Source organism: Canis lupus, chromosome 27 (assembly GCF_003254725.2).
Source record: "Canis lupus dingo isolate Sandy chromosome 27, ASM325472v2, whole genome shotgun sequence".
Lineage (NCBI taxonomy): Eukaryota > Metazoa > Chordata > Mammalia > Carnivora > Canidae > Canis > Canis lupus.
Genome location: NC_064269.1, coordinates 31,019,323 through 31,037,572, shown reverse-complemented (window position 1 = coordinate 31,037,572; position 18,250 = coordinate 31,019,323). Strand labels below are relative to the sequence as shown.

The window sequence follows — 18,250 nt, the reverse complement described above, 5'->3', positions numbered from 1 at the left end:
GTAGTTGATAAGAACTGGAAAAAAAAAAAAAAAGTTTTTAGACGATGTTTGCCGGTTTCCCCGCCTAGATGTTCAGGCGACAGCACAGCCCGGCCGCGGGCACCGCTCGGCGCGTAATCCCCAGGGGCCGCCGGGGCCGCGGCGGAGACGAGCAGCCACGGCTCCCGCACTCACCACGCCCCGCCCGGGGACCGACAGACGGCGGCGGGCGGCTCAGACCGCGCCCCGCGGGCTCCGCGCAGACCAGAGCTCCTCCCGGCGTCCGCAGCCGGCGTGGGGCCAGCGTCACGTGCCCAGCGTGCGCCGACCTCGCGCCTGCGCGCTGCCGCACTCTTCGCTCCGCTGCCGGGCAAACGAGCCCTCTTGCCAGATCGTCACTTCCGACGGACGCTGGCGTCATTGGTGTCATCACTTCCTGCCAGTACCGGTGTGGACGGTGCGGGTCGTGGCCGCCGGCTCTGCGGTTCTCCCCCTCCCCTACTCTCCTCCCTCCCTCCCTCTCCCTCCCTTGGCGGCTGTCGGTCGCCGGGCGCAGGCTCCCTGACCCGTCCCCAACCCTTTCCTGACCTCGGTGCTACCCGATTGGCCTCTTTTTCCTGTTTCTCGGCCCAGCCCCAGCCCCCAGTGTCAGGGCGGGGGCCCTGAGCCGGAGGCTCTGCGGCAGACGAAAGAAAGAGCCCAAACGACGACCCTCGACGCCTCCGCCGCATCGCTCGGTTCGCCGCCGCCATGGCAATGAGGCAGACGCCGCTCACCTGCTCGGGCCACACGAGGCCTGTGGTCGATTTGGCCTTCAGTGGCATCACGCCCTATGGCTATTTCTTGATCAGCGCTTGCAAAGGTGAGCGGGGCCCCTGGATGCGGGTCCCTCACGGCTAGGACTGGGCCAGAAGGTAGTGTGGCCGGTCCTCCCCAGTGACAAAGGGGGAATCTCAGTCTTTGAGGTTGGGGCCAGCAGTGGTCTGATGGGGAAAACAGTGTAAGTACTGCCCCCAACTCAGGCCTCTCCTTTCACTTTCCAGAAATTGGCATTTCTGGAGAAGCGGGGCTGTACACTTGCCTAGACACCCCGGCCATCGTATTCTCTAAATAAATCTTTCAAGGATGGGGGGTGGGGGGGTGGGGGGGTGGAGAAAATATGCCAAGCCAAGCAATACCTTTCCCTATTTTAGAGACTTGTCATTGCTGTTAGTTTATTGGACATTCCTTTATGGCATTAGCCCCATTTTTCAATTGGAAACCGAGGTTTAGGTTAAGTTTGTGCAAAATTAGGCCCAACTTTAGATTATTTTGATACGGACCAGCGTTAGTCCCACCGAATTATAAATGCTTCAGGGAGAATGTCTGGCTCAGCGCTTCAGTTTATTTCTGGACTTTTCTTAGTGACCCCAGCGAATAACGATAGTTACACAACAAAAGCCGTTTAACACTTTGGCATTTATCACGGTCACTTTATGTTTGGGTCTTTGATTTTAAGTAATCCGAACTCCTAAGTCACATGTCTTTTTAAATGTGTTTTAGACGGGAAACCTATGCTACGCCAGGGAGATACAGGAGACTGGATTGGAACATTTTTGGGTCATAAGGGTGCTGTTTGGGGCGCGACATTGAATAAGGATGCCACCAAAGCAGCTACAGCAGCTGCAGATTTCACTGCGTAAGTATAGCCAAATTGGCGGGTGTTGGAGATCCCCGTGGATTGTGTTGTGAAGTACTCAAAACTTCAGCTTCAGTTCATAAAATTTTGACTCCGTGCCTGCCATATAGAGCACATGATGTTTGATCTTTTCTAAAAACTCCACTCTGGTTCTTCCTGCTTTTTTCTCTTCAGTGGTTCTCATCAATTTTCAGAGACTTTAAATGACTTATTCTGTATGTCTCAATTGGGAACCAGGAATCTGTATTGTCGATAAGCACTCTAGATAACGAATCTTGGTTGTTGTGCTTAAAAATGCTCAACATGTGCTTCCTGAGTAATACCATTCCTGTGATGCCCTACTGCTGATGGCCCAGATTTTTAGCCCTGTCTCACTCCATTTTTGTTAACTAGCTTTGTACCTATTTAAAACTCAAATACTCTTCATTTTTAAGTTTTTTAAGGCTGAAATTTAAATATTCTTGATTTTTTCCCCTCTATGTCTATGTTGTATACCAACGGAGTGTCTACTATGATGGTTTTTATGCCTCTACCACTATCTTTCTGTCTCTGCATCTTCCCAGCTTCCTAAAAACAAATTTTATCATGTCATTTCTCCAGTGATCTTCCTGTCTTCCCTGTGCAGTTTCAGTGGTTCATGACCTTGAGTGAACCCAAAAATAACCCCAGAAGCTTTAAAATATTCATATGCATGTGTCTGAGAAATTCTGAATTGATCTGGGGATGGAATCCCAACATCAGTGTTTTCCTTTCCTAAAGTTCTTCTGGTTGGTTCTGATGTCAGGCCTTAGAATCACTGGCCTAAAGATTGAATTGCAGTTGTTGCCAGTTTGAAACTTGACTTCATCCTAATTTATCAGCATCGTCTGACACTGCACAGCATATGCCCTACAGTCTGGTTATATTAAACTTACTGTTTGCCAGAATACACCTTACCATTTTGGTTTTTGGCTTTTGCATATGTTAGAGTGACTTGCAATGACCCACTTTCCCCTTCAGGGCACTTTCCTATTTTATATAATCTTGGTATTCTAGTTCCTAATTGTGTTTATGACTTAACCCTGAGAGGTTTAAACTGATAAAGGCAATGTCAAGAGCTATTGTGCGATAGTAAACCTTGTTAGACTCCAGTCTGGAAAGTCAAAATAGCTTTGTTTTCCTCTCTCCTCTCAGAATTCCAAACGGGAGCAATTGTTAATGTGTTACTTCTTTGTTCTAAGCAAATCAAATATACAAAGTGTCTTATAAAAAATGAAGGTAGATTGATGGTGGTAATGGATTTATGACTATGCATTTGTTGAAACATGTAGATTTCTATATCACAGAATGGATTTTACCATAGGTAAGATTAAAAAATAAGTTCCAATTTTTTTTTAAATAAGGAGAGGGCGATACAGTGCTTACCTGGAATTAAATTTGAGATGATGAGAGATCAACAAGAAAAGTTATAAATGTCAGCCTGAACTTTTTTCTGTGCCTTCAATGAATAGATTTCTATTATGTCTTTCTTCATAACCATTGTAGGGCTTTGCACTGTGCCCTGTTGTGATTGTATGTTCTACTGCTGAAATGAGCGGCTTGATTTTATATAAATTCTTTAATATCAGCAGCTTCAGGTCAAATGTTGCTTTAGATGTCAGCATGCATACTTGTAATCTGTCATTTTCTTTTGTTAATTTGGTAAAAGTGATTCACAGATGGAAGACTTAATGGAGTGCTGTAAGGTGAAGGTGTTCATTCCTTGTTCTCACATTGTTACCTGTGTTAAAACTTCTGGTACTTTTATACTACTTAATTGTTTGTGTGTTGTTGCTTCTTGAGGTCAGGTTATATTTTTTATATGCTAGGCTTATTTAATACCTTAATGTTGAGTAAATAAGTAGAAGAAATTTTCTAAAGTAGAGGGTAAAGAATGGGTGAATTATAGATCTTGGTTTTGCTTCTGGAACACTTGTGTCTAATTGCCATGAGTTTAGCTTTTTTTTTCCCCCCTTCAACTCCTCCAAAGTTTGTTTTTTGCTCACTTTAGTAGGAAGATTCTCATTGGGAATGAATGTCATTGATTTTATAATAGAGGTAGAAATTGGGATTCCCAACTCTAGACTTCAGAGGTTTGATAAGTGGATTTTAAAAATGTCATTAGATGTTAGATGATAGACCCTACAGACATTAGCATTAAAAAAAAGATAAGCTTTTGAATTGCAATTCTAACGGGATACCTTTTTATTAACTTCAGTTCTGGGCCCTGTCAATGTTTATTATGTGAGGAAAATGCTGTCACCTCCTACCTGATGGTTTTGCCCTCATGTTTAAGAGACTTGTACAAAAGCTTGTTGGGAAGGATGCCTGTCTCTTTAAAATCTGTGAAGATTCTCAGTTTGTGCATTTGATCAAATGATATAATACCCGTCCTTGGGAAGATAAAGAACTAGATAGAAATTGCTGCGTTTGATTGGCGTGATAACCCCTCTGAAATGGAGAGAGAAACAAGCGTGAAAAAATGTGGCACTTTAAATACTTAATAGTCTTGGAAAGAGCAGTCAGGATTGTATCTTGATGCCAGTTATCTTTATTTAGGTCACTTATGATGCATTAATAACCATGCCCCACATTCCAGGACATGTCCCTGGATAGGTATTCAGCGTTGTTTTGTGCTTAACATTTCATGTCTCCGTGTCTATGTTTACAAGTGGCATTAAAAGCGTGAACCCTGTACTCGAATCCTATGACCTTGGGAATTTATTTAACCTCTTCTCTGTCATTGTCTATAAACATGAGAATAATAATAGTGCTTATCTCATATGACAGTTGTGAATATTAAATGAACTAAAATATTTAATATTTTAAAATATTAAAAAAATATTTTAAAATATTTTAATATCAACATTACATATTTCTAATATTCAGAACATTGCCTAAAATCTAATGGGTATATAAGTGTTACATGTGTAAGTTAACAATGATAGCTACCATTACCACTGGGCCAAAATCCTTTAAACTGATAAAGGCATTAGGTTATTTTGGACTTTCTGGGCTGAGGCCATGAAACTTTTTGCTTTTGTGCAAGACAGGTTGAGTAGATTTAAATATTAAGAAGAAATGCTTTTGGGTCCCCCTTCCACCCGCCCTGTTTCCTATTATATCATGGCAAGAAAGATGTAAGCATTCACTTTGCTTAGGCCTGAGTTCATGTGCTAGCTATGCTTTATATTTCCAGTTTGATCATGGGTTGCTTTTTAAAAGTTCGGTTTTCATATCTGTAAGATGGGAAGACCACATGGATATTGGGAGGATTTGAGAGATCTTTCTCCACTTACGTTCTTGGAATCTAGCAATAATATCTATTGCATAGTAGGTTCTCAATAAATAGTAATTGAGTCTTAACCCTTATTTGTTCAGTGTCTGTTTTTGAGGTGTGAGAATGTTGTATGTATTCTCTTTTAATGATTTGTCTGGAGCTTGCTGTTAAGGAACTTGATCCAGCTAAAGAATAGCTTCCCCAACCTACCTGATTATAGTCGATATAGATCATTTTTAGGCAGTTCTCTCCCCCAACTCCCATTTTTCTTAAAAAAAAAAGAAAATCATTAAAGTCATGTTTATGTGGAGGTGAATTTTGTTCTTGTGGAGAAAATATATTCAGCAGAGATGGGTCTGTGGGTCAGTTGGGAATGTTACCTTGAGGTAATTTGGGCATTTGAGTCAGGTGAGGAGTACACTATTCCCTTAAATTCCCTCCTCTTATTATCTTTTAATTCATGAAGCAAATATAAGCTTTACTTCCCATGATCCTCTTCTTAGCATCTCCACTTTCCTCTCATTAAAATCATCTGGAGAGAGTGCCAAAAATGGAGAAGATTATTGTACTCTGTTCCAGAGGATGATTAAATAGACCTGGAGTTGGGCCCAGCACTCTATAGGTAACCAAAGTATATGATCACTTTTCTCTCTTGTAAAAGAAATTAGATCGATTTCTCTCTGAATAGGTTGTCGATAAATTGAAGGTGGTATTATCTCCTTTTTGATGACTTGGTCATGTTAGGAAATGTTTTTCACCCAGAACAGCTTAATTTTTTTGTTAAGGCTTTAAAGTTAAGCAGCCCCTTTTTTGAGACTTGGAAGTATGTTCTCAGGATATGAAAAGCATTGAACAGATAGCATTAATTATGTGCATGAAACGGGGATATAAGGTGGGTCAGTAGTTTAGGGAGGTGACAAGTTCTTCATGAGTTGTGCAGGAAATAAATGTTAGAGGGTTAGCTGATAAAAAGATACTGTTAATGATGTTTCAGTGCCTTAATGTTAGTCCTGCAGCCAGCCTGGTAATAATCAGTTTCATGCCTGGAGATGGAAAAATACATTAAAAAACATTTAGGTTATTCCAGAATATTTTTAGGGCTGTAAGCCCTTTTTAGGACTTTTAGGACTCTTACTGTGAATAATGAAATATGCCAAAGTTAGTACAAGTGATTAGAGCATGCTTCTGTCAGAGAGCGTCATCTTCAATTTTAGTAGTTTCTAAACAGAAGGGAAAAGACTATAGATATGTTGGCCTCTCCTGTATGATACGACTTTGGTCAGCTCCACCACCACCTCTGTTTATTGTTTCCTTTATTTTTAAAAATAAATGTCAATTATATGAAAATGAAAATCTTTATAGAACATAGCTTGTTGTCTTTTTTTTTTTAATTTTTTTTAGCTTGTTCAGTCTTAACAGTTATTTTCCCAGTAAGCAAAGTTTTCTTGTTTATTTTTCAATCACCTCTTCTGATATAAAAATGAACTTTTTTTTCTTCTTTAATCTTTTTTATTGGGAGAACCCTGTACAGTATTTTTCTAATGTATTATTTAGCCATTATCCTGTGATTCATCAGGTGTGTGTGTGTGTGTGTGTGTGTAGACATAGAACCACACATATATTTTGGGTTGGATGGGGTCAGTGTAACAGTTGAGAGGTTAAAAATCCTGTTTAGCATTATATAATCAAGACTGATACTTTGTTGGAGAGTTAATTTGATTAGAATTTGAGAATTATGGGACACCTGGGTGGCTCAGTGATTGAGTGTCTGCCTTTGGCTCAGGTTGTGATCCTGGGGTCCAGGGATCGATTCTCACATCGGGCTCCTCACAGGGAGCCTGTCTCTCCCTCTGCCTATGTCTCTGCCTCTCTGTGTGTCTCTCATGAATAAATAAATAAAATCTTTAAAAAAAAAAAAGAATTGGAGAATTTTAAGAGTCAACTTTGAGAAAGAGATAGGGAGAATATTTTCTTCTCAGTAGTCTCAATTTAAAATTTTATGTAACCTGTATCAGGGCCTTTCATTCTCCTGTAAATTCTTGTCAGGATTTCTTGTTTTTCTTTTTTATGTTTTGCATGTTACATAATAAAGAATAGAGAAACAAATTGGAGAAATGAAATTTAAAATGTTTTGCAGTCTTGCTAAAAGGATATTATGGCTATAGACTAAAAGTAAGGATGGGCTGGTTCATGGATCTCATTTACTTAAATTTGTAGATCTTTTCCATTGTCAAAATTAGACTGATTATATGGCTACTACAGGTAAATTTCTTTTCCTTTAGAATTGTTTAAATATTTAATCAAATATTTAAATCTTAACAGTGAGGGATATTAGAGATAATGGGAGACTTCTAATACATTTATATAACATTTCACATATCTAACATATTTGGTAATCACCAAAATTACCATTATATTTATCTTTTAATTTTTTTTTTTTTTTTTTTTTTTTTTTTTTAACTTTTAGCAAAGTGTGGGATGCTGTCTCAGGAGATGAATTGATGACCCTGGCTCATAAACACATTGTCAAGACTGTGGATTTTACACAGGTATCAGAAAATAGAATTTATTTTAGAAGGTTTAGATTGCTGTTATTATATGCTGTAATAATGGTTGTGTATTTGGTTTGTATATTTATTGTATATTTGGGGGGATACAATTTGTTTATATTTGATTTAATTACAGATTAAGCTATACAGATTTATTTATTTGATTAATCCTAAGGTACTGTGGAACTCTTGGGTCAGTTCTTCCATCAGTAGCAGCAGACATCTAAAATGTGCAAGTAATGTTTCCTCAGTACTTTCAGAAGGGAGAGGAAAAATTTGAGGTCATCAAAGTGGTGTTTCTTAGGAGGGAGAGGTGCAGGATCAGGGCAGAGGAAGAAAATTAATGTGGTAGGTGGTATAATATATTTGAACTGGAGAGCTTAAAGGGTTTTGGCAATTATGAGAAAGATAAATGTTTTCTAGAAGCAATTGGCATGTATTGCATCTCTTTATGAAGTCTGAACTTTATTTGGATTTTAGTTGGTGTTAAAGTTTTAAAGAGATACAGCTATTAAAATGGCTAATCTGTTAACATTTTGCTTGTGTGTGTTTTCAGGATAGTAATTACTTGTTAACTGGGGGACAGGATAAACTGCTACGCATATATGATTTGAACAAACCTGAAGCAGGTGAGCATAATTTATATGTCTTTGGATTATATTTTCTTTTAATTTAAATGAATTTTTAATGTCTCTTTATTTGCTACATTGTGCTTGTGTAGTTTTCTTGCAAATTAAACACTTACCAGTTTATCATGCTAAATTTTTATCATATTAAGTTTAAAAAGGTACAGAGCAGTGTTACTACCTTTGGAAGGAAAGAATGGTTGTCTATAGAAAGTGAGAAGGGTAAGATTTTTTTTGTGTATATATTCAGATTTTTAAACCATGTGAATATATTAGCTAATCAGAAGAATTTTTTCTTTTTTTTTCAGAAGAATTTTTAAAATTAAAAAATTAACATTTTTTTCATGTCTTTATTCTATCCGCTGTTTTTAATGACTATATCATTTTCATCCTATGAATAAGTGGATTAACCCATCTCTTATTCTGGTCCATTTGGGCTATTTAGAAATCTTAAATATAAGTAGTATTATGCTGAACATTCTTAGAGTTGCAAATATTTCCGCAGTTATTTCTATAGAATAACTACACAGAAATAGAATTGTTGGTACAGAAAAGAGGTACACTTGGAAGCCATTGGTAGGTATTACCGAAGTGTGCTCCAATGAAATCTAAAAATATATAGCTAACCTGTTCTGACAAGGACCGATAACTAATTCTGCCTTTCCCAATTTAATAGAAGAAAAGTGATTCTGTGATTGTAATGTGAACTTGAAAAAATTATTCATGAGATTAAAATACTGTTGAATACCATTTTAATGTATTCTTTTGTGAACTAATAGTCTGTTCATGCCCTTTGCCAATTTATCTGTTAGGATGTTCATCTTTTTATTAATGGTTTTAAGGTTCTTATCTTCTAATTTGTCTTTTGCTTTTAAATTTCGTTAATAAAGTTTATGGTATACGCATTGTAAAGGCTCTGGTGGTGGAATTTATCATTTACTTTATGAATTCTCTTATTGCACAGAAGCTATAAAAGATGCTTTTTCAAAACTCCCTGGTCCAGATATTCGTCTCTTTTGTAGTTTCTTAATGCTTTTCTAGCCACATAGTATATATATTTCAAAAATCAGCAGATTATGATAAACAGGGTTGTATTTATTTTATATAAGTTGGTATCTTCTATATTGTATCATGGGTATTTATTATTTATTCGTAATAAATCTATGAACGTCAGAAGTTTGTATGAAAGTCAAAGTTACATTGGATATTAAGCAGTTATTCTCAAGATACTCTTTTCTAAAAGCATTTCTAAGGCGAGCAAACTGACTACATTTATAGATTATTCTTCACAGACCCAGTGGTATTTCTTTTCATTTTCTTTAATAACGTTATGCCAAAACATAAAGCATTTGGACCTCATTTCATCATGTATCTTTCTGACTCAGCAAGGTGGTTCAGGTCTTAGGCGGACATTTTTCCATCTTTTACCTTTCTCAAAGCTGTTTTTTGAAAGTGCCTCTTTACTGTATTGTCAATAGAAATAATAGCAGTTAACTGCTTTTACTGTATGTCAGACTCCAGGTTAGAAACCTTAGATGTATATTCTCATTTGATCTTCATTCTCAAGCTATGAGGTATATGGTAACTATTGTTATCCCATTTTGCAGATGAAGAAATGGAAAGGGTTAAGTAACCTTTATTTCAACAGGTTTATTTCAACAGGTTAAATGACTTGCTCAAAATTGTGTTGAATGGCTTTGCCTCCAGCATCTGCTTTTGCCCAAAGATAAGAGTAGGGTTTTTTTTTTTCTTGTTAATCTTTTGCAGGGAAAGTCTCCAGCAGAGACAGATTCCCCCCCCCCCCCCTTTTTTTGATGCTTTGTTCTCAATGTAGAAATATTCTTGGGAATTACTGCATTGCTTTTTATTTTCCTTTTCTCCTGTCAGCCTCTACTTCCCTCTTTTTTCCTGTTTCTACCAACAGGCTGGGAGGAGGGTCCCAGTGTTAGTGATAATGTTGGATGAGCTTCTTTTATTTCAGTGTGGTACAGTTATGCTACTGAAAGCAGAAACAGCCTGGAGGGAGCAATGCATTCACTCCCAGATACATATAGCAGCATTGCTCTTGGGTTCTTTGTCATGCAGATAAATTTTTAATCCAGTGTAGAAAAACTAAATGTATTCTGTGGAAACCATAAGTTTTCATTGTGTTGGGCTTTGAAAAGTTGCAGCTTAATTTAAAATGTACTTCTTTTTTCTTCACATAGTTAATTGTTCCAGTATTGCTTAGTTTAAAAAACCAAATATTAACAAATATATTCTACATTGTTTCATTTTAAGAACCTAAGGAAATCAGTGGTCACACCTCTGGTATTAAGAAAGCTCTATGGTGCAGTGAGGATAAACAGATTCTTTCAGCTGATGATAAAACTGTCCGGTAAGTAATTTTTCTTTAGTAATTTAAAGTTTGAAACATTTGACCTTAGTGCTTATATTTTAAATATTTCTCATAACTGTATGTAGGAAGAATTATCTCTATACATTGAAAGTTAAGTTGTACATAGGTCACATTTTCTTGGAGCTATCCATTTACTGTTATAAACATAGAGCATAATCTACAAGACACTGAATTAAAATTATTGACATCTTTATAAGCATGTGCTCTTGACCTGAAGTAGTGGACACACTGGCTACAGGAGGTCCATGAAACTCCTGAAATTCTATGAAATTTTGTGTGCTGACACCTGATGTTTTTTTCTGTGGAGAAAAAACCCCAATCAGATTTATAAATACAGAATTTAAGAACTGTTATTTAGAGTGACACTAAAATTGCTAAGATTAAAACCTTACATGACTTTTAGCATAGTTTTGCCAAGAGAGGTATTTTTAAGTATAAGTTAACTTTACCAACAAGATACCAAGTAATTTAACATTGTATAGGAACCCCAAATTTCTCCATATCATCTATAATTTATGAGTTGGAATGGAGGAGGTTTTACTACAATTGTGATTATGCTTTCATTGGTTAATCTGTAAATATAATTGGGAATTAAGCTTTTTTCTTAAATAAGCTAATTATCACCTTATTTTCCTCTTCTTTTGCAGCCTTTGGGATCATGCTACCATGACAGAAGTGAAATCTCTAAATTTTAATATGTCTGTTAGCAGTATGGAATATATTCCTGAGGGAGAGATCTTGGTAATAACTTATGGACGATCTATTGCTTTTCATAGTGCAGTAAGGTATGTCCAAGAAATACCTTCCCTTTTTTTTTGGTAACTTAAAAATTGGAAGGCAGAAGTGAAAAATATATAACTCTTTAATAAGGCAAATCTTGACCATATTATATGGGGAAAATGTTTCCATACCACTAATAATGTGTATTTTAAGAATTTGATACACTAGGGAATTAATCTAATTATTTCCAGTGTTTAGGGGAGATTTATTGGTAAAATTTAGTAACTTTTAAATTTTCTTTTTTTGATTATATTTTTCTTAAAAGGATCTCTAGACTGGAATTATACTTAACGTTCATTACTGTATAAAGCTACTGTGATCTTGATTCTCTTATTCATTTTCCCTTTAACATTTTAGAGAAATAGTGATTTTTTTTTCTTCTATTCCAAAGTTTGTATAGACCTAATAATGTTTTTTAAAAACAGACGTAGGGGATCCCTGGGTGGCTCAGAGGTTTAGTGCCTGCCTTTGGCCCAGGGCATGATCCTGGAGTCCTGGGATTGAGTCCCATGTTGGGCTCCCTGCATGGAGCCTACTTCTCCCTCTGCCTGTGTCTCTGCCTCTCTCTCTCTCTCTCTCTCTCTCTCTGTCTCTCATGAATAAATAAATAAAATCTTTAAAAAAAAAAAAGATGTAATTTTTTTGTGACTGTAAATATAGTAAATGCCCTTGTTGAAAATTTGGGAAATATAATTTTTAAAAATTTACCCACTGTTCTTCAACCATAGATGCCAGAATGTTAATGGTAGTTGTATCTTCCATTAGTTTTTTTTCTTGGTTACACATTTTTTCTTCATTATACATGTGTAACATTATATATGCATGTATTTGTGTGGGTATTTTTTTTAATTACTAGGGCCCTATAAGTGTAATTTTGATTTTTTATTTTAAACTGTTGTTAGCTATTCAAAATTGTTTGAAAATACTTAGGTTTTACTAAATTATGTATCAATTTCTCTGAAAAAGCTGATGTGAAAACTCACTGATATTCATGTGAAACTATTGGTATGCATTGATTTTTATTATATAGCTATAGTTTCAAATTTGGTTTTTCTTTCAAGCTTGATAGCAAAGATGGAACCATCTTTAGCAGTTTTATATTTTTGTGATATTGAAGGTTTTGTTTCAGAAGCTTATAAATTCTCAGCAGTTGAGAATAATGTACAAATAGTGTTTTATGTTAATTACTATAAAACATTTTCTCAAAGATAATGTGTAGTTGTCATGGAAAAATCAAACAATACAGAATTAAATTTCTTTCAGGGCAAAAATCCAGATATATTAACCATACTGTTGTGAATTAGCCACCACAGTCATTTCTAGGGAAGCGTTCATTGTACAAAGTGTACTTGTATTCCTGGAATGAATTCCACTTGGGCAGAGTATCCTTCTGGACTTTTGCTAATATTATTTAGAGGTTTTTTTGTTGTTGTTGTTGTTGTTTTAACATCACTATGTTTGACTAAATGAAAATATAATTATTTCTTGGGTTTCAGGAATTAGGAACAGTTTAAAAGTACTCTTTCCTGGTATTGTTTATGCAATATTGAAAATTTATAAATATTATTTAAATCATTTTTCAGTTTGGACCCAATTAAATCTTTTGAAGCTCCTGCAACCATCAATTCTGCATCTCTTCATCCTGAGAAAGAATTTCTTGTTGCAGGTGGTGAAGACTTTAAACTTTATAAGTATGATTATAATAGTGGAGAAGAATTAGGTGGGTTGTTCTCTTTTTCCTCCCTTAAAATGATGTGGTTACATTTATCAATGCTGGATTTCAGTAATACCTCAGTTAACAAATTTTTCAGCTAACTAAAACTTTCTATTTTCAAGTGAAAAAGGATTTTTTTCCCACTCTGGATAGAAGTATTTATAGAGCTATAAACAAAGCATGCTAAACTCTCAATTTTACCTTTTCCTTTTAACTTAAGTTCATTGTATTCAGATATTCTATACAGTAGTGCAGTGTATTTATTTGAGGGAAGGAGGAGGCAGGCAGTCTTACGTCAAAATCATGTTAAACAGATGTAAGAGTATTTGTTCTTTCTGAAGTATAATGCTAATATGTAGCTCATCTACCTGGCTTCCCTTTTAGCCAATGTAAAAATCTCTAAGCTCTATAGAGAATAGTGTAGACAAAAAACAGTTATGGTGTATTATAGGGATACCTTAGGGATCTGAATTGGAGGGGATTTTTGTTTGGTAGGGGTTTTTTTTTGTTTGGAGTCTGACTTTTGCTTCCGTTTTCATAGTAGTCCTTCATAAAGGAAGGGGAAGGGCAGGTAAGATTAATTTGAAGTTAATCTACATCCTAACTTTACATTTATCTGATTGACTAGCTATTTTATAATCATGGTTCTCAGTATCTACTTTTAGCCTTCACAGAATTTCTTTTTGAACTAGTGTATTTAGTCTTTTTCTGTAAGCTGCTACTTGTTTCTAGCTGCCTTGCTTTACTACCCAATGAAATTAAGCTTGTTAGAATTATACACAAAGAACAAAAGACAACTATATGTTTTGTTTCTTTAGGAAAACTGATAGATTTGGGTTGGATAAATGGAAGTTTGGTGAATGAAACATAGAATCTATTATAATTGTTTATAGTTCACCCTATATTGTTTGAATATAGATGACTTTTAAATGAGAGACTTTTTTTATTATTTTTATTTAATGTCACTTTTCAAAGTTTCAGAATGTTTTGGCCATGTTTTTTATTTTTTGAAAAAGAAGTAAATTATTTGCCTGAGATCTGAGATCACAGTTAGTGAACACCAGACCTTGGACCCAGCTTATTCTCATTACAAACCTCTCATATTCTTTCTACTTTCATGAAAATTTTACTCTCACGATAAAACTCTCTTGGTATTCTCTGGTTGTACAGAGATGGGGAAGATGAGGTTCCTTGAGTTGACCCAGAGACAGAATAGAAGCATTGGTCTAGGTAATAGTAAAGACTTTGAAAACTACTAAGGTGATGAGGCATTATCATCAAAAATTTGTAAATAAGTATAGGACTTAAACAGAGAAACACTACTACTGATCTGTATATTTTCTCATTAAATTCCCCAGACTAAAATATTTAAGGATTGCCATTGATCTTGTATCTTCATGTTCTGTGTGACAGAATGACTAGTAGACTCTTAGATATAGTCTGGCAGGAAATTAAGAGGCAGATTGTGTAAAAGAGCTCCATCTGGTGGCTCTCTGTGGTCATAAGAAGAATTGGTTCCCTGGTAAACAGGCAGTGAGTTTATGATGTGGAAATTGGGGCTGAATTGACAGACTTTAGATTTGCTTTCTGTAGAATTTACTCCTTTCCTTCACCCTTACTGGGATTGAAGCCATTTTTTTTTTTTTTTTTAAAGAGGGACAGTATGAAACCATAATGTGTGATAGAATTAGAAGGGGGTAATTTTACAGAGAAATGGTAGATATTATGTACCACTTTGCAGTAAGAATCACTTTATTTTTAATGAGGTTTAGTTCTTTGAATTTGCACTTAAGAATTTCATGTCTTTCCAATAATACAGATAGTATTTTCCTTAGTGTGTCAATACTTAACCAACATTTAAGTCTTAAGTTATCTAATAGCACTTCTCTTCTTTTCCAGAATCCTACAAGGGACACTTTGGTCCTATTCACTGTGTGAGATTTAGTCCTGATGGAGAACTCTATGCCAGTGGTTCTGAAGATGGAACATTGAGACTATGGCAAACTGTGGTAGGAAAAACATACGGCCTTTGGAAATGTGTGCTTCCTGGTAAGGATTTGTATCTAAAGTTATCAAGTAAAGGGGTGCCTGGCTAGCTCAGTCGGTGGAGCATGTAACTCTTGATCTCAGGGTCATGAGTTTAAGCCCCACGTTGGTAGAGTTCACTTAAAAATGACAAAGTTGTCAAGTTAAGCTTCATGATTTTGTGTCATTTTTCATCTTTAACTTTGTTTCTATTTTTCTGTCTTCTGTAGATTTTAAATTATTCAATACAGTTTAAGCAGAGACCCATAACTATAAATTGGCTATTGTGTTATTTTGTTTGGTTAAGTTTTTTGTTTTGTCTTCTTTTATGTGTGTATGTGTGTGTTTTCTATTTTGTTCCTGAATTTTTTACACTAGATCATTTGGTGAATGACATGAATCTAATTCAGAATTTGCTAGAGGGCAATATAAAGAATTTATAAGTAAATTTATTTAATCTCTGAGTGGTTAGTACTCACTGATTCTTAGAAGGTAGACATGTTTTTAATAAAAATACTTACTGATCCCAAAGTAGTTGTAATAAGAACTTAAAAATGAATTTTGAGGAATGACAAACTATTTTAGAATCACAGTTATTAAAAAAGAAGAGGTTCCCATTATGTTCTGTAGCTCATTGCTGAGAATAGTTTTAGTGTACTCTTCTTGCTTATTAAATACTGGAAGTTATTGGTAATATTGTGGTTCACATAATCATGATTACTTTTTTTTTTTTCATAGAAGAAGATAGTGGTGAGCTGGCAAAGCCAAAGATCAGTTTTCCAGAGACAACAGAAGAGGAGCTAGGTAAATACTAATGAATTAACTTTTGTAGAGTCCTGGGGTATTTAAAATTGAAGTGTTAGGTGAGTTTTACTCATTGTCAAAGGGAATTTATTTAATATGAGCATATATTTCATAATATAAATAGTTAAGTGTTTACTGCATAGTAGCAGGCATGGAGATGTAGTATGGATCTGAGGTCGTTACTCTTACAGTACTTAGAGTCTAACGTAAGGAGGCAGTTGCTAAAATAAAAAAAATCGTTATAGTTGCAGTTATTATTTATGAGGCACTTACTACTTACTAAGTGCTATTTCCCAAATCTAGAATTACAGATTCTTACAATCTGATTGTAAGATACACCAATCATATAATCTTGCTTGAAACTTGAATAAATACAGGAGGGAACCAAATCTTTCAAGATACAACTTGTAATTCATTGTTTACTAGATAGTTGGGAGTCACTGAAAGTTTAGCCCAGAAGCAGAACCCCTGGGAAGTTAAGATATGGTGTAAAAAAGTTTGGTGGGTGAAATCTATGAACTTATTTTTCACTGCATTGTCAGTGGCCTGAGTCTAGTCATTAACAGCATGTGCCCTTGTTCTCTTTTGCCTCTCCTCATCAGCACACTTTCAAAAAATCTTTATTCATTCATTTCACAGGAAATGAAGTCAACATAGAAATTTTCTTTATTAAGTTGACTAATGTGGGTTTTTTTTTAATTATTTTTTTTCATTACAGAAGAAATTACTTCAGAGAATTCAGATTCCATCTATAGTTCAACTCCTGAAGTGAAGGCCTGAGCACTGGGCACATGCCGCAGATAATGTACAACTTATGGACTAAAACAAGCAAGCAGAGAAAAGCATCAGCATCCCAAAGTGACTCTCTGCTTAAGGCAAACATGAGCAGTAAATAATGGGGAATATGAATTAGCTCCAGTCCTGGAACTAACTTGGTGTTACCTGTATGTGAAAGGCAAGAGTATCAGATGAAGGCAGGTGGAATTAGGCTCTTGTGGTATGATGGCCTGTTGTCTTTTTAATGAATATGTGCAAGCCAACATCCAATTTCTCTTATTACAATTAGATTTCTTGTAGCTGTTTATGTTATTATGAAGAAGAAAAATATATTGGCCTATTTTTCTGACTTTTCCCTTAAAGCAGAAAGCCTTTTTTTTTTTTTTTTTTTTTTTTTTTTTTTGCTTTAGTTGTAAAGAAGAGGGAATACATGATAAAGTAATTGGTTTGATTTCTCTTTCATTGTACACTGCTTCTGAACATCTAATTGTTTTAGTTGTCTAAATAAAATGCCTCTAAAACAAAACAATGTTTGTTTCCTGGGAAAAATACTGATTTGAGTTTATAGATGGAAATTGCCAGAAAGTTTTTCTACATCAACTATATCAAAAGACAATGTGGTTAAAGAATCTTTAGTAAACATATTGGTTCCTAATTTTGAAATGCAATTACTTCTACTGGGTTTTTAAATTTTCCATGTTTTTTGCTGGAGTTGCATTCACCTTCCTCCTAGGTTGGATAGAAATACTTGATTTGCTTTTTAAAAAAGTATCAGAATAATGTCTTACTAAATGACACGTACTAGTTATAAGGGGAAAAAATGAGGTAAATCAGAATTGGCAGAAAGCAGGAGAATTGCTTAAAATCCCACCATCCCCAAAATCTGTTAAAAATTAGCATTAATTTTGTGTACCTGTATGTGTGTATACAGATATAAAATATTTTATAGAAGTGGGATAATTGTAGATCTACAATGTTTATTTTACTTTATCCTTTAAGTTCAGATGGCATTCAAAAAACCTTTTTACCAGTCTCCTAATAAAATGGGTCAACTGGGTTTAGACTATACTGATTTTTTAAAATACAAGAGGTATATTAAACTAGTAATTTGGAAATATTTTAGACCAATGAATAACATCTTTGTCAAATCGCTTCTTGTCTCCTCATTCATCTTGTGAATGGCCCTTGATAACTTTCCTTAAAAAAAAAAAAAGATACAGGCAAAGAGTAAGTTTTCGGAGATTTGTGGTAATCTGAAGAAAAGCACTGTGGGGTAGGACTGTCTCTAAAGCCCAAGAGCGGTTATGTCATGGGGAGAGCCACTGAAAATCCACACAAGGTCTCATAGAATGGTTGTTTTGTGTCCGTCTTGCTCCATGCCTGGTCCTCTACTTTGCTGTAGCAATATTGTCAGTATACCCTGGGTTGCTTAGACTCTAGTAAGAGTCTGACTTACCTTAAAGTTGAGATTTATATGCACCAGATTGGATTAATGAAATTGCTGGATATTTATGAAATTTATGGTTCAAGAGGATTTCTCCTACTTGGGTTTTATAAAAATCTAAAGACTGTGCACAGATACGTGTTTACACATCACTGGGTGGCAGACAGCTTGGAATCTG

General features: G+C 35.6%; 1 protein-coding gene across 2 annotated transcripts; it reads left to right on the top strand.

Moving 5' to 3' along the window:
* Positions 1–332: 332 nt before the first annotated feature.
* LOC112665445 (serine/threonine kinase receptor associated protein) lies at positions 333–17,776 on the top strand. Of its 2 annotated transcripts, none has more exons than XM_025455212.3 (10): positions 333–841; positions 1,522–1,657; positions 7,423–7,504; positions 8,061–8,133; positions 10,411–10,507; positions 11,176–11,313; positions 12,892–13,028; positions 14,922–15,071; positions 15,786–15,851; positions 16,570–17,776. In XM_025455212.3, exons 1-10 carry the CDS (start codon positions 730–732, stop codon positions 16,629–16,631), a joined length of 1,053 nt encoding a protein of 350 aa, XP_025310997.1. In that variant the 5' UTR covers positions 333–729; the 3' UTR covers positions 16,632–17,776. The 2 variants fall into 2 exon arrangements, with proteins under 2 accessions (XP_025310997.1, XP_025310998.1); XM_025455213.3 differs by having other exon boundaries at positions 374–841; positions 15,789–15,851.
* The last annotated feature ends 474 nt before the right edge of the window (positions 17,777–18,250 follow it).

Bases quoted from the DNA above. Each gene is read 5' to 3' on its own strand.
- LOC112665445 (XM_025455212.3), top strand. From the start codon at position 730: ATGGCAATGAGGCAGACGCCGCTCACCTGCTCGGGCCACACGAGGCCT. The intron at 842-1,521 runs GTGAGCGGGGCC...AATGTGTTTTAG, and splicing joins CTTGATCAGCGCTTGCAAAG to ACGGGAAACCTATGCTACGC. The intron at 1,658-7,422 runs GTAAGTATAGCC...TTTAACTTTTAG, and splicing joins GCAGCTGCAGATTTCACTGC to CAAAGTGTGGGATGCTGTCT.